Here is a 15,425-nt window from a genome sequence, read left to right as displayed (position 1 = left end):
ACGTTTCAACCTTTCAATTTTTTTCAAGCCATTAATTAGTTTCTGATTTGTTCCGTTGGAATGAGTTCTTTAACCTTAGTGAATTCACGATTTTTTTCACTCAACTTTATGAAAACCAATGTGTACTTAATTCGCAGGTGGCCATGTGAAGATATTCAAATGTGTGTCAAGTTCCCCATAGATTCTGTAGATTTCAATAAAAAAAGGACGGAATTCGGCTGCGACAAAATGAATTTGTTTTAGTTGATTCTAGATTAACCTAACAGAATTGAACGGAACTGTCAAAATTAATCTAGGATCAACTTTAATCTCTAACTGAACAACCGGGCCTACGTTACTAAGGCATGGTTGTGTATTTTAAATTTGAGCTCAATATTGAACCTGGTTTCCTGTCAGAATTGTAAGAAATCGTCAAAGTTGAACTTGTTTTAAATTTAAACTCGGCATAAAATTGAAATGTACAACTGGGCCTAAATGGCGAGATTGATTTGGAGGAAATTTCTATTTTTTAATTTGACGTACCGGGTTGTTCACTATGACCAACAAACGGTACAGACTCTGCATTACAAAACAAGTGCCACGTGAATGCAGCACAATTGCTGTTCTGAGACTGCACAGTTTATGTATTGATAATACTGCATTTTAAAAATGATGTTCTTGCTATACAGTGACTGTACATTTTTTGTATTAATAATTCTACTTAAAGAATTCAGTATTTGATATACAGTTACGGTACAGTTTTTGTATTGATAATTATGCATTTCAGAAATGTAGTATTTTGAATACAGTTACTCTTCAGTTTCTGTAATAATAATTTTGCATTTTAAAAATGCAGTATTTGATATACAGTTACTGCACAGTTTCTGTATTGATAATTCTTCATTTTAAAACTGCAATTTTTGATATACAGTTACTGTACATTTTCTGTATTCGTAAAACTGCATTTTGAAAATGCAGTATTTGATATACAATTACTGCAGAATTTCTGTATCGATAATTCTTGATTTTAAAACTACAGCATATGATATACAGTATTTATAATTCTGCATTATAAAAATGCATGGTTTGATATACAGTTACGGCAGAGTTTCTGCATCGATAATTCTTCATTTTAAAATAACAGCTTTTGATTTACAGTCTCCGTTTTGATAATTCTGCATTTTCTAAGTGCAGTGTTTGATATACAGTTACAGCACAGGTTCTGTTTCGATAATTCTTTTTAAAACGTTTTAAAACAATAGCCCGTTCTACGTAAAAGTTTCTGTTATTACGTATTTTATCACAATGTCGAATCTCTTCGGAAAATATGTAACGAACATAATTGAAGTTTATACAAATTGATTGAAGGCGTACCAAATCCAGTTATTTGCATGGAAAATACAAGAGATCAGTATATTATCATAATGTGCACTAGCTTGAGGAGAGTTAATGTTCGTTATCTTCTGTCTTCCTTGGCTAAAGTTTGAATAAGCTACATCAGTTGTAGATTTCAAAAATATTAACCCGAAGATGAAATAAATATGATGCAGTGGTTGGGAATGGTTATCTCCCGAAGGAATTAACAAATAATTACAAGAATGTTAAATTCTTCAACAATTGAAGAATTTAACATTCTTGTAATTATTTGTTAATTGTAAATTGCGTCAGTATAAGTAAAAGGAATTAAAGGAAGTCTCAAGTCAAGATGAACTTCACCTTTGAACAAAAATTTCACATGAATAAACAATTAACAGGACAACTGGCGCGTATTTGTGGCTGTTCATCTTAATATAATGACAATAATTAGGTATTTATTGGTATCTTGAGACATTTACAATGTATAGGATGCCAGGGGCCCAACGGATCTTCGTTCAGCAGAAAATAATAGTGAGGCTCATTTATGATATTCCATTCAGAGAGACCTGTAGGCTGATATTTAGATCTTCTGGTATTTTGACAGTTCCAGCCATGTTTATACTCAAAATCTTGTGTCATATCCACTCCACCCGTGACTCTCATGTTCGACAGTCCGATATCCATGACTACCCCACGAGAAATAGACACAGGGTTAGAATTTTAACTGCGTCACATGAGTACATGAAGAGGTATCCAATATGTGCCGGGATCGCAATATATAACATCCTGCCTCTTTCGCTCAACACCTTACCCATGAAAAAATTCAAGAGAATTCTCAAAAACTATTTAGGAGGTAAGGCTGTGTATGATATAACTGAGTTTCGGGAACTTATTGTGGGTGGCGACCTAGGATGAGAGCATGTTGCCTTCAGCTATTTGTTTTTCGTCCTCGATATATATTTTTTTTAAACTATGTCTTAGAATGTAAGTGTACTTGATATATGATGAATTGACGTGTCCTAGGATTGTAATTTCTAATAGGCAAAATAAATGGTGATGATGATGATGATGTCAAATGAAAAATAGAAAAGTTTTCGGGAACTCATTCTACGATGACATTAATCGATAATCCTGTAGTAAAGTTTTCGCATTAATTCACTCAAACATAAAAATCTCACCACTTTTTTGGGTCTCCCAATAGAAGGAAATTCTTTGTCATCCTCTTCATTCACAATCTTTCTGATTGTGGAAATATTCATCTGAAATATAAGTCGTTTAGATTCAGATGAAACATTTTATCTACATAAAAATTCTCGTACATTGAATATGTCCACTACCGTCTGACGTATTGTGGATTTTAGAGTATCAGGGTATATAGTTATATATAACTATTTGAATGAGCGGACCTGAATTCTGAATAGCACCTGAAACCCTGTCTCTTTTTTCAATGAATTTACGGCATTTTCGTAATAAAAATTGATATTAGTTGTGGCAACGGCGTTATGACATTGACGACATTTCATGAGTGCCAACCTTACTCCGTTCTAGTTACAAAAACTTGATACTGTTTATATCCTACCACTATACGTACGAAATTTTTTCTTTTATTTTTATTGATTATTGTTGAGTATTTATTGAAATATGAAAATGATGCTTTCAAGTAGGTTGTTCGCATATAAAGAATTTTGGGATGATTTCATATATTTTTATACTCTGTAGAAAGTAAAGTTTCAAACGCTGAAGTTCTCGAAATAAGGGAGACAGATCCACCTATACATATGCAGGGTGTGGCGTAATGAATGGATAATATGGAGCCTGCGGGTAGAGGACTCTATGGCGGTCCAGAAAAATATATTTTACGTCTATTATTTGATGCTGGAAATAGAGTGAGTTATACCATTTCGGAATATCAGTGAAACAGGCATGTTTTCTCTTGCTTTGGCACTCGGGTAACCATATAATTTTTTACACCACGCTGGGTTGAACTTAGGAAAAAAAAATAAGCAAAACAGAAAATTTGAGTTGGATTATTTTTATGAAAAACTATTCATGCGCCCCAAAAATAATAATTTAAATTCTATAGCATCTATCCAGGAATACTATCCGAAAAACAGTTTGAAAAAATTCCTTCATTTGGAGTCTTGCCTGCAAAACGAGTGGCGAAGGCTGTTATTTTCTTGAATTTCCGAAAATCTCCAATATCTTGAAAACCAAGGCATTTTTACAAAACGTAAAATATATTTTTCCGTTCGTCATAAGGTACCATATTATCCATTCATTACGCCACACCCTGTATATTCGAGATCCGGAGTAAAAGATCTGCCAATAAATAGAAAATTATACAGGCTCAACTTTTTGAAAAAATGAATTTGCATGTAATATGCCGTCCAGTGTCAACACTTTATATATTTCAATTCGCGTGATCATTTTAAAGAAGAAATTCATTTGATTTCGTGCAATTCTTGTTTGAAATATTTTCATGTATATATTTTCTTGCAATATAGTTCAAAGGGGAGTCAATTTATGGTGGAAAATCCGGTTAGAACATTTATTTTGCATTGGGCTTCACATCAACTAAGAGAATGACGACGCCGACGATACGAAATGGTTGAACAGTAGTAGAATAACCAACGTGTTTCGGTTCCGCTAGTAACTTGCCACCTAGGCTGCCAACCAGGTTTTTCCTCTCTGAATATATGAAAAACTTGGTCTTTTTTCAATTCATATATCCTAAGCCAATCATTCCAGTTTCATTTAAATACTGCTTTTTCCTTCGATTTTTCAAAGAACTGTCACAAAATGACAGATTCAGAAATATTCTTGCTAATCTTCGCTTCATATGATGCTACTCTCCCTCCTTTTACTTACATTCAACTTTGTCGTTCGACAAGAAATGATGAACAATACAGCTATACATTGCATTTTTAAATCATTTCATTGAGTTGAATCTGATCATTCAGATTCCGTTATTTTCGAATCAGTTGATGTTTGTTGAAATTCTTTTTCAACATAAACTGTTGTTTTCTTCAATACAGATGTTTTTTCCCAGCAAGAATAAGAAAAGATGATATTATCAGATTTTGAATGTATTGGCTCCATTCTAAAATCAGTTGTTCTCGATCAATTCTAGTGATCAATAGTTTTTCTTTCGTTTGATTTTCTACACTCGATCGCTATGCAACGCGAAACACGCAATTTGACCCAAGAGGAATGTACCCAAGCGGTAGTTTTGCGAGAAGAAGGGCGGACAAACACAAGAATTGCAGAAAGGTTTGGATTTTCCCATACAACTGTGTCCAGAATGTTGCAGCGATTCAGGGAGACAGGTATGAATGTCCGAAGACCAGGACAGGGTAGACCACGGGTAACAACTGCCATTCAAGAACGTTACTTGAGAGTTTCTTCGTTGAGACAAAGGTTTGCAACCGCTCGCCTCCTTCAAATTCAGCTTGAGCAAACTCACGAGTTGCAAATTAGCACTCAGACAATAAGAAATCGCCACTCAGACAATAAGAAATCGCCTCAGAGAATATGATTTAAGGCCTCGTGTCGCGGCAAGTGGCCCAGCTCTTAACCCAGACTATCGAAGGGCGCGTTTGGATTTTGCGAGAGAGCATATCCATTGGGAACAGGCCGATTGGGAAAGAGTTCTCTTCACAGATGAGTCTAGATTCTGCCTTTACCATTGTGATCGACGCTCCCTTGTATACAGACGTCCACATGAAAGATATGCTCAGTGCAATTTCCTGAATACTACTGGTTTCGGGGGAGGATCGATTATGGTATGGGGTGGAATATCTTTGACTGTTCGCACAGACCTAGTGGTCGTTGATAATATAATTGAACTATGAATGCTGATAAGTATATAAGGAACATTCTTGAAGAGCATGTAGTGCCATTTGCCCCATACATTGGTGAAAATTTCATTTTTATGGACGATAATGCCAGACCCCATCGTGCGCGCATCGTTCAGGAGTACCTTGAAGAGGTTGAAGTCTTTCGAATGGAATGGCCAGCAAGAAGTCCAGATCTCAATCTGATTGAGCAGGTTTGGGACAACCTCAATAGAAGGCTGAGAAGTTCAGAAAATCATCCAGCTGCTATTAATGACTTAGGAAACCAACTCGGAGAAATCTGGGAAGGATTAGATCAGAACATTTTAAGATCACTCATTTTTAGTATGAACCGTCGTTGCCGAGCTGTAATTAACGCAAGGGGTGGAAATACCAAGTATTAAATCACTTATCAGCATTTCACTATTTTGAAAATTGTTCATTTCTCTTTCACATAAGATTCGGTGAAATCCTGAATTTTTCTTCCATTTAATGTGTCTTGTTTCGTTCAAAACCTTTCCGAGAGAACATAAAAAATAAGTTATAAAGTCAATGTAGAGTTAACTTTTATTAAAATTGAGATTTCCCGAATTTGCGTTAATTTTTTTGCGCAGGGTATTTGATAGACATGTGTAACTCTGCAAGTTGATACAGCCTTCAAGAATAGTATCCTTGAGTATTGAGTATTGAATACTCAAAGATAGTACTAAAAAATTTGGATTCTCACAACAAAAAATTTGAGATATGACGTAATCGAAATATTTTGTTGTGATACCAAATTTTTTTAGTACTATTCTTAAAGGCCGTATCAAGTGCACGAAATATATTGTTAAAAAGATATTTAACAAACATTAACTGATTCGAAAATAACGGAATCTGAATAATCTGATTCAACTCAATGAAGTGATTTAGGCAGTTTAAAAATGCAATATCAATAGGTAGCTATTTTGTTTATCGCTGTATAAATATTGTTTCTTGAATACCTAATAATCGACCTGACTCAGCATATTTAGAATACAAATATTGTCTTTGATTGTAGTTATGAAGAAAAAAATTTATGACACCGCAAACAAAAAAATCTTCAGCATTTCTTCGGACAACTGAAGAATAGTCATGTATTTCTATTTCAGAAACGTTGGAAGTCAAAGGAACCTGCACAGTGACAAATAAAGATGGGGGAAGTACAGAGGGAAAATGTATACATGCCACAAAGTGCTTGTTCACCGGAGGCACCAGTAATGGTTTTTGTGGTCTAGGAGGGACTTGTTGTACCTGTGAGTATGTTTAGCGTAATAAGCCATTTTGCCAGAATAGAACGGACAATACGATTTCAAATATTTTCGAACTTATAACAGATTACACGACTTTGACAAAATGAGTTCTTAGATAAGATCCGCTTTCAAATGTGAACCACAAGGTTTTTAACGAGTCTCTCGCACGAGACTGTGGAGTCGAGATGAGACGAGATTAGAGCTCGCGAGACTTCATGCCTCGGGACTTAAGTAAGCCCGGGTGTCCACTGGAAGCGTACTCGAGCGGCTACGCGCTCACGCGAAACGAGCCTGAACGTACGGCAAGCCGCTACAGATCCCAAGTAACGTATTTCAATACAGCGTTGTCCACTGCAGGCGACTTCGAGCGGGCGTATTCAAGCGACTACGAGCTCGTACGCGCGATCCGCCTGAAATGGGATCTGTAGCGAGTGTAGCGCGTGCACGCCCGTTGGCTCATTCATTTCAGTCCGGTTAAATTGAGATTCAGTAAGGATTTTGTGCCTATAAAAGATTTCTATTGCTTAAATGGCTTCATCAGTGACCGAATTAAATCATCTTGGGTTTTTTCCTTCAAAGGAATTGAGCATAACTTTTGGCGGCCAAGAAATGGGGTTTTTTGTAGTTTTTCAATCATATGTCCTCAAGAAATACGGATATCGACTGATTACTTGCGAGAAAAGCTATAGAGTACTGAATTCTACGTCGAATGAGATCAATGGTGTACTTTTTCTCACTAATGGATCCCAAAGTTGGGACAATTTCCTGAAACATTTTAAAATGTTATATTTCATATTGATTTCTCGGAAAAATCTTTGAAAGCAGCTTATATATGAGAGAAGTATAAAAACGTATGAAAAAGTTGTAAGGCATTAAATTTCACATCGATTGAAAACACTCGTTCATTACACAAATACAAGTTTTTCGTTAATATTTCAGATTTAAAACGTCATAGACCATTTCGTGGTCATGGACAGTCAACGACAATATCTCTGGAATTTTGCTCAACATTGATATACTCTAATATGGAAACGGGTTGAGGAACGCCGCCTCAATCGAGAATTTAGTGATCTATACTATAATAAAAAAAATTGAGCTTTATTTATATTCAGTTTTCCAGGGGAGACAAAATCGCCGCCTGTTTTGTAGCGGCTACAAACGCTCGTTTCGCGTGAGCGTGTAGCCGCTCGAATACGCTTCCAGTGGACACCCGGGCTAAAGTCTCGTCTCGTTGGTCGCGTGGGCATCACTACCCCAGCGAGCCTCGAACCCGAAACTTTCGTAACAATACGTATGGATTATTCTATTAGCATGTGTATGGGATAGAGTTTCAGCAGAGGTTAGCGTAACAGGGTACTATACAATTTGGCGAATACAAGATACAACAGCTTAGGGAAAACCTCAAGTAAAAAATCCTTTTCTTTCCGTGAGTGCAGTGGTTTGTAAGTGATGAAACTGTTTGCAAAATAACCTGAAATATTTCATATCGAAAGGCATCTGCACTGGAAAAATTGATCCTATTCTCGAAGAAAACGAAAATACAGATGTTCTCCAGATTACCAAAAAATTTCATCTGAAATAGAAAACAAAATGGCAAAGTTGAAAAATATGAAATAATAAAATCAAATTCAATATATCAGATCGACCTAAAAAAAAATTCACGACGCAATTCGAAAAAAGATTCGGAAACTGCATATATAGCCTTAACACCATCTTGAAATTTATAAATGAGACAATGATTAACCAGATGGTTTATGGTTCCTTCTGGTTCGCCGGATTCACAACTAGGGCTTTCAACAGAATACCATCGGAAAAGTTTACTATTGAAACGTCCGTGACCTGATCAAAATACACCATATTTTCCTGTAAATAAGGAGGAATTCTATATGGAGGATCACTAACAAATTACAAATTCTTTGTTGAAAATACTGCATGTATTCTATTCAGACTCCCAAATGTCCTTGTCTCTCACATTCGAACTGAGAAAAGAGTAGGACCGTAAAGGGTTTACCCGACTTCGGTCTTGGATCTTCGGTAATTTGTGGAATATAGGACACAATTGGAATTGAGTCGGGAAAGGACTGAAATTTACTTCGAGAATTTACTACTGCAGTCTGTCTACAAAAACAGTGATTGAAATAACTTATAACCATCGAATAGCTTAAGTTCTAATTGTTTTGCATCAATTTTTTGCTCATGAGCACTATCAACCCATACGGGGCAACAATAATCAGCAACCAAAAAAAAAAAAAAACAAAGCTAGGGCTGCCGTTTGAAGAATAATCTGGAATAATAATCCGAAACGAAGACCAAGAGCAAATAATGCTGACGAATATATCCAATTCATAGAAATACATGTTCGCATCATTCAAAATTTAAACATACTGTTGCGATCCGATTCCAATCTTTATTTTATTTTGTACATAAACTTGTTATTCAAATCAACGGAATCGCAAGTTATCGAAAATATTCAATTCTCAACTGACTTTTCTAAAATTCCCAACTGACTCTATTTTTTTTATGTTTCCATGCCATCCTAACATAGCATCTATGATGAATAAATTTCATATAATTTAACAGAAATTTCTTCTAGTTCCTAATACGCATTGAACAAACTAAACGAAACAATATTATTTTGGGAAAACTCAAACCATAACAAAATCCCCAAAATTAAAATATTTATTCCCCAAATTGAAAATTTTGGGAATAAACATTTAAAATTTTTCAAACTGAATAAATTTTCACTGTATAAATGAATTCCAAATCTTGATAAAAGTGAAATGAACTGCGATTAAAAAAAAAATTATTAACTGTTCCCCTAAGTCTTCTTTTTTGAATCTTATATATTTTCTCCACTTTTTTCTTTTCATCCTCTTTATGTTTTTCTCTCCATTCTGTTTCAATTTCACACAAACTTTCTGGATGATATTCTTACATTTTCTGTCCTTGTGTTATTCCAATTTCTTATATATGTTCCTTCTTCATCATTGAATCATAATAAAGCCTCTTCAAATTCTTAATTTCTTATATATTCTTTAAACGTTCTGAATGTTGAGAAAGATCGCTCCTTATTTTCTAAATATCTAATAAATGGAACAGGATGTTGCCTTTTTATTTTCCCATTGAAGTTCCATTCGGAATTATCTGAATACATGATTTCTGGTGTACTAAAATTTTCTTTGTTGATTACTCTTTGTAAGATTTTATTTTGTTTGTCTACGTTCTCTTTAATTTTATTTATATCCGTATCTAATTTCTCTCTTACTTCCTTTCGAATGTTATTTTCCGTTGTTTCCAAATCTTCCTGACATTGTCTCATCATCATACCAATATTTCTGCCTATTTTCTCTTCTGTTTTATTGACTCGTACATTGAAAATTTCATTAATTTTCATGAAACCTTCTTCCATATTATTTTCCAATCTTTTTTCTATATCTTCCAATATTTTTGCTGTTACTTTTATTGCCCTCGAATTTTCTTTCCGCAAACTCTTTAAAATCCATAGAATTTTTTTCAAATTCTTTTTCTATATCTTCTTTCATCTTTAAAATAAAATCCAGTATATAAGAATTATTATTTTCTTGTGCTCCAGCTGAACTCTTGTTTCTGGATTCAATATTTTGAGTATTTCTATCACTGAAATTGCCCCACGTTGGGCGCCATTTGTTAAGATCCGATTCCAATCTTTATTTTATTTTGTACATAAACTTGTTATTCAAATAACGGAATCGCAACTTATCGAAAATATTTAATTCTCAACTGACTTTTCTAAAATATATTCTGACTGACAACTCTTTATTTTTTTTTATGTTTCCACGCCATCCTAACACAGCATCTATGATGAATGAATTTCTTATGAATTAACAAAAATTTCTTCTAGGTTCTAGTACTCATTGAAGAAACTAAACGAAACAATATTATTTTGGGAAAACTCAAACCATAACAATACCTACTCATATAGTCAAAGGCACTCTTTGAGTGTTTATATTGCTGGAATAATAGATATAATACTGAAATTACAAACCTTATTGCTAATTTAAAAAACTCGCATATATTTTACCACTGGATCTGATGTGCGACTTTTTAGAATTCAATAAATTTTTAGAATTACGAGTACGTAAAATTATTATCGAACAAATGTTACTGAAAAATTCGGGGTGAGAAATTACCCTCTAGAGTAATTTCTCACCAACCTCCATTACGTTGGCGATCATTATTATTATTTTTGTACAATTTTTACGATGACCGAAATGCTCTTATTTTCCTAATGCGTTTTTCAATTTTATGAAGTCACCGAGATACCTCTTAATAGGTTTGGAAAAACGTTTCGTCATTTACAGTTCCCGTTTATTCTTGATTGAAATATTTGAAGTGTCGTTGAAACGTTTTCTATTAAAAATTTATTTTCGTTTGCCATTATTGTTTCAGACAAAAGAGGTTGCAACAGAGAAACGAAAGAAAAAGTGTCCTACTTCAGCGGTACTTATGAAGGAATAAAGAATTACATTCAATCTAATATGTGCACATATAAAGTCAATCTTCTGCCCAACACATGCCAGGTCAGGTAAGTAAATCCACATATTCCATTTGAAGAATCTTTTCATCCTTGGAAAATGAAAAGTATTTGTTTTAAGGTGAGTTTAAGCGGAGGTACCGAGAAGGAATAGGTACATGTATAATTGGCAGATGGCGTGGATGTGTTTGCCATCTGCCTATGAGATTGGTCTCTTTCTAGGTATTAATTCTCAGTTACTCTGCATAAACTCACCATTATTGTATAAGATCACCTGTGTTTCGCCAACAACAGCTTCTCGTTTTATGTGATAATTAAATTAGGCTTGATATTTAGGTATTTAGTTCAGTGCAAAATGTTTTTCAATTCATAATTTGATTTTTTATTCAATAAAAAGTAGGTATTGTGTCACAATCAGCTTCCTACGTAAATACCAGGCAGCCAAAAGGCTGGTTTCAGTTTTCTTTAAATATTGCATTGATGTGGCCGATACTAGACGAAAATCCATAATTGAACTTGAAACAGATTATACGATCAAAATGAGTTTTTAAGCCACGACAACGTGTTTCGCTATCACAATAGTATCTTCGGGTGGGTGAAGGTAAACTACGTACATAAATTTGAATATTATTTGTCCTAATTATCCAATAAAGCACGGTCTCATGAATGATTGTTAGCAGTGGCATCTTCGAATGAATTTTAAGAATTTTCGTGATGAAGGAGCCTGATATAGATTCCGAAAGGTTACGAAGTTTTACCAAAAAATACTATTTTTCGTTCATTGCTAGGAAACAATTTTTTACATCTGATTTGCTCCTAACAAATTATTTCAAGAATTTACGATTATTTCAATTTTTTTATTGATTTTGTTTCAGAGACTGTGAGTGAAACCCTTGAGAATTTCAGAAGATACAGTTTAAATTCGCATTTCCAACTGTATGAATCATTTCCCATATATCGAAATCGCTATCTTGTATCTCCTTTTTTTATGAATATCATGTATTTCGAAAATTTTTGATATAAGTAGATAAATTTCACACCTTTCAATTATCAATCTGAATTCATCGATTTCAACATATACAGGTTACTACTAGAAATATTAGAACGAGCAGGTTTCTGTTACGAAATAAGAAAACAGTTTCAATTCAAATGAGCACTTCCTGATACTTTTTCTTTGCTTTTGGCATTTTTGCAGGGTGAAAATTTTTTTTTTAATAGTTGTGCCAACAAATCCAATCCTTAGGTCCAGGATTAAACGTGAATCCCAATTCAACCTTCAATAGTGAACGTCAAAATTATTCTAGGATAAAGTTAATTCTCGACTTAATCTTGAATTGAGCAACCTGGCCTGAGTGTTTGTGATCCGAATTGTTGTTTTCTTTCAAATTAGAGCGATCAGATGCATAAATTTATTTGCTTAGAGTTTATTCCTTCTGATGTTTATATTGAGCGAGAACAGAAAACTGTAATTAATAGAAAGCAATCGATGCTCCAATAAATTTTCCATCAATCATTTCTAATCGCCGGATGCCACTGAAGGACTGTCAGTTGATATCATTCGGTTGGCCAACCGAATGTAATAGCTTGAACAGAGTGGGCCTATAGACAAACTTTCCAGCTGCCCTGTGCCTCAGATTCAATTTCTTCCATAAAACATAATCCACTTGTGTCTTGTTGCAATATTAAAAAGAATTGATCGTTATTCAGCTTTCACACATGCATACAACTCTGAAAGACCTCCTCCTCTCAAATCATGAGGTGGATGTGGAGTAGTCCCTGAATTTGTGACTCTTCATTTTACTAAAATGAGTAAATATACTTTGTTTTCAATTTTTATTACTTTTAAAAACGGTCACTTGAATCATTACATTTTCTGTTTTGAAAATTGTTATCGGTTTTATTATAGCACTAGTAATGAATTACATGATTGATTCACACAACTTCAAATTATCAATGGCTTCAATATCCTACATAATTAATTTTATTCCAGCTGTACGTGATTCATTTTTAAATCTTCCAAATATTTTAGCATCAGCAGTTTACCAAGCAATCTTCGGTATACCATCGAAAAAAAATTTCAGAAATTTTTCTGGATTTTTTCACTACACGGACTTGGAGAAATTTTTTCTTGGCTTGACCTGAAAAAATGGAACAAAGAATTTGTTTATTATGCTACTATTTCTTCTTTCAAAGACCGAGTGTGTCTTCTTCTCTTCTTTCTTGACCATGATCCTTCAATTTGATTGAGTGAAGCAAAAAAATGGCTCGATAGATCAAATTGAAATTTTTTTTAGCTATGATAGAGAGGGGTGGAGATTAGGAATCGGAAGACGTAGAACGTTATAACCCGATGAATTGAACTCTGTTTTAATTATTCAGCGCATTTATTTTGCACAAAAATCCTGCAATCCTTTTCTATTACTTTTTAAAATTGAAGCAATGTGACGGGGATTAGTAGGTTCATTTTATTTTTTTTTTTCGAAAATGACTTTACTAATACTCAATAAATTGATTCGTTTGTATCGAGGTTTGTATCAGTGTCCTTCAGGTGTGGATCGGCCAGACCTAGGATAAGTAGGGGCATAAGCCTGGAATAAAATAAATATCTATTTCTTCGACCAATAACTGAAAATTAAATATCAATATATATTTTGTCAAGAGACTTTTGAGTTCCTAAAAATTATTACAAACATAATTATTATGGTAGGATTCCATTTTACGAGAGCTTTCCAACGAGCCCATGTGCTTTTAATTTAAAACCGGGAGTTGGATGAGATGGCGGCTTGTTGAAGAAAAATATTCAGTTTCTTATTTCGAAAAAATAAGTATAATCAGAATTTTAAGGTGTTTCGGCATATTAACACATTGAATAAAATTATTTTTTAGAAAGGATGATTGAACCTTGTAGACTTGTAGAATCAATTTATGTTATTTCTGAAACACATCTCCAATTCTCTTCGACCATTAGTAGACAAAAACTCAAAAGAACGTGGTGCATTATGGGCGTTACACGGATTATTTAAAACTTAAGACAAAGACAGCTGTCTACAAAGCAGTGGTCCTCCCAACGCTTCTTTACAGAAGCGAAAGCTCACAAACGACATATTACTGCCAATTCACAATGATGTTAATGGTTATGTTAATGTTTACGGTGAGCTACAATGTAAACGCTTGAATAATAATAAATAATAGAGCTACTACGATACTGTTTACATCAATGTTAATGTCATTCGTAATGTTAATGATGATGATAAATATTTCTAGAATTTATTATTATTTAAGCGTTAACATCGTAGCTTACTTTTAACATTACCATTTACCATTAACATCATTGTGAATTGGCAGTTAAACAGCTTGAAGAAACGCAACAACGTCATTTAAGACAAATAATGCACATCAGATGGTTCCACAAAGTTTCAAATGCAGAAGTCTCGCAGCACGCGAGTCGCATACCAATGCAAGACACAAGACTCCCCAAAATAGCTCTGTATGGCGAAGTCACAGAGGGAGCTCGGAAACCAGGAGGACAGTATAAGCGGTTTAAGGATATATAGCATTAATCCCTAAAATCATTTAATACCAATCATAAGTGGGAACAACTAGCGTTAGACAGATCACAGTGGAGGTCTTTGGTACACAGTTATAATGGAGACTCGAGAAGGATACAGCGGCGGCCAGATCTGGTTGATGACTATCCATGCCCTGAGTGTGGAAGGATCTGCAAGTCACGGTTGGGTCTCTTCAGTCATAGGATGGCACACAGTCGCAAGAAGACCAAAGAAATTATAAGTTAGATCGCATCGGTAGTTTTGTTTCTGAGTCTTTTTGTAGATTTATTCTTGGTAACGGGATACAGCAATGAATGAATGAATTAAAACTGAATGTAAAAAATAGGCTAAGCTAAAAAAAATTCCTGATCCGGGTACTAAAAAAAATCACTTGCAGTCTTTGAAATTTCCTTGCTTCAAATTTGCTGTACGAACATTCTATTCTTAGTTGCAGCCTGTTGAAAATAATAAAAATCTGTAATTTTCTTTGGTCACTTTATATTTTCCTATTTGTATATTACACCTACCTACACATATTACGTGTCTATTGAATTGATATTGCCGATTCTTGATTTGAAATTGAACTAGAAATTGGATAGATGGTTTTCAGAACTTTGACTCATTTAATTGCAATTGCCTTCTCCTACCTGAAGATGCTATTATGATAGCGAAACACGCTTCAAATGAAAATCAATTATTACGGTCATTATAGATTTGGATCTAGAAATCTTTTTTCAATGATGGCAAACCAATCATTTGAAACCATTTTCGGTCGAGATTGAAGTATTCATGTCATTACTGTTTCAATCGATATTTTTATGTCATTCTTATGGAATATATCAATATTAATCATCTCGTAAGGCTCCTTCAAGCGAGCCTTATTTTTGTAACCTGAAGAAGGAAATAAATTTTCCGAAAAGTCGCT

General features: G+C 34.2%; 1 protein-coding gene across 1 annotated transcript in view; it reads left to right on the top strand.

The window, feature by feature from the left end:
- Positions 1–15,425, top strand: part of LOC123307572 — a 35,490-nt gene that overhangs the window by 7,546 nt on the left and 12,519 nt on the right. The window contains exons 2-3 of the mRNA XM_044889936.1: positions 6,299–6,442; positions 10,868–11,003. Of these exons, the coding sequence (XP_044745871.1) occupies positions 6,299–6,442; positions 10,868–11,003 (280 nt within the window). The remainder of the gene's footprint in view (positions 1–6,298; positions 6,443–10,867; positions 11,004–15,425) is intronic.

The sequence above is a fragment of the Coccinella septempunctata genome, chromosome 2, assembly GCF_907165205.1.
Source record: "Coccinella septempunctata chromosome 2, icCocSept1.1, whole genome shotgun sequence".
NCBI lineage: Eukaryota > Metazoa > Arthropoda > Insecta > Coleoptera > Coccinellidae > Coccinella > Coccinella septempunctata.
Note: the sequence above shows the minus strand (reverse complement) of the source record. Positions and strands in the feature narration are given on the sequence as shown.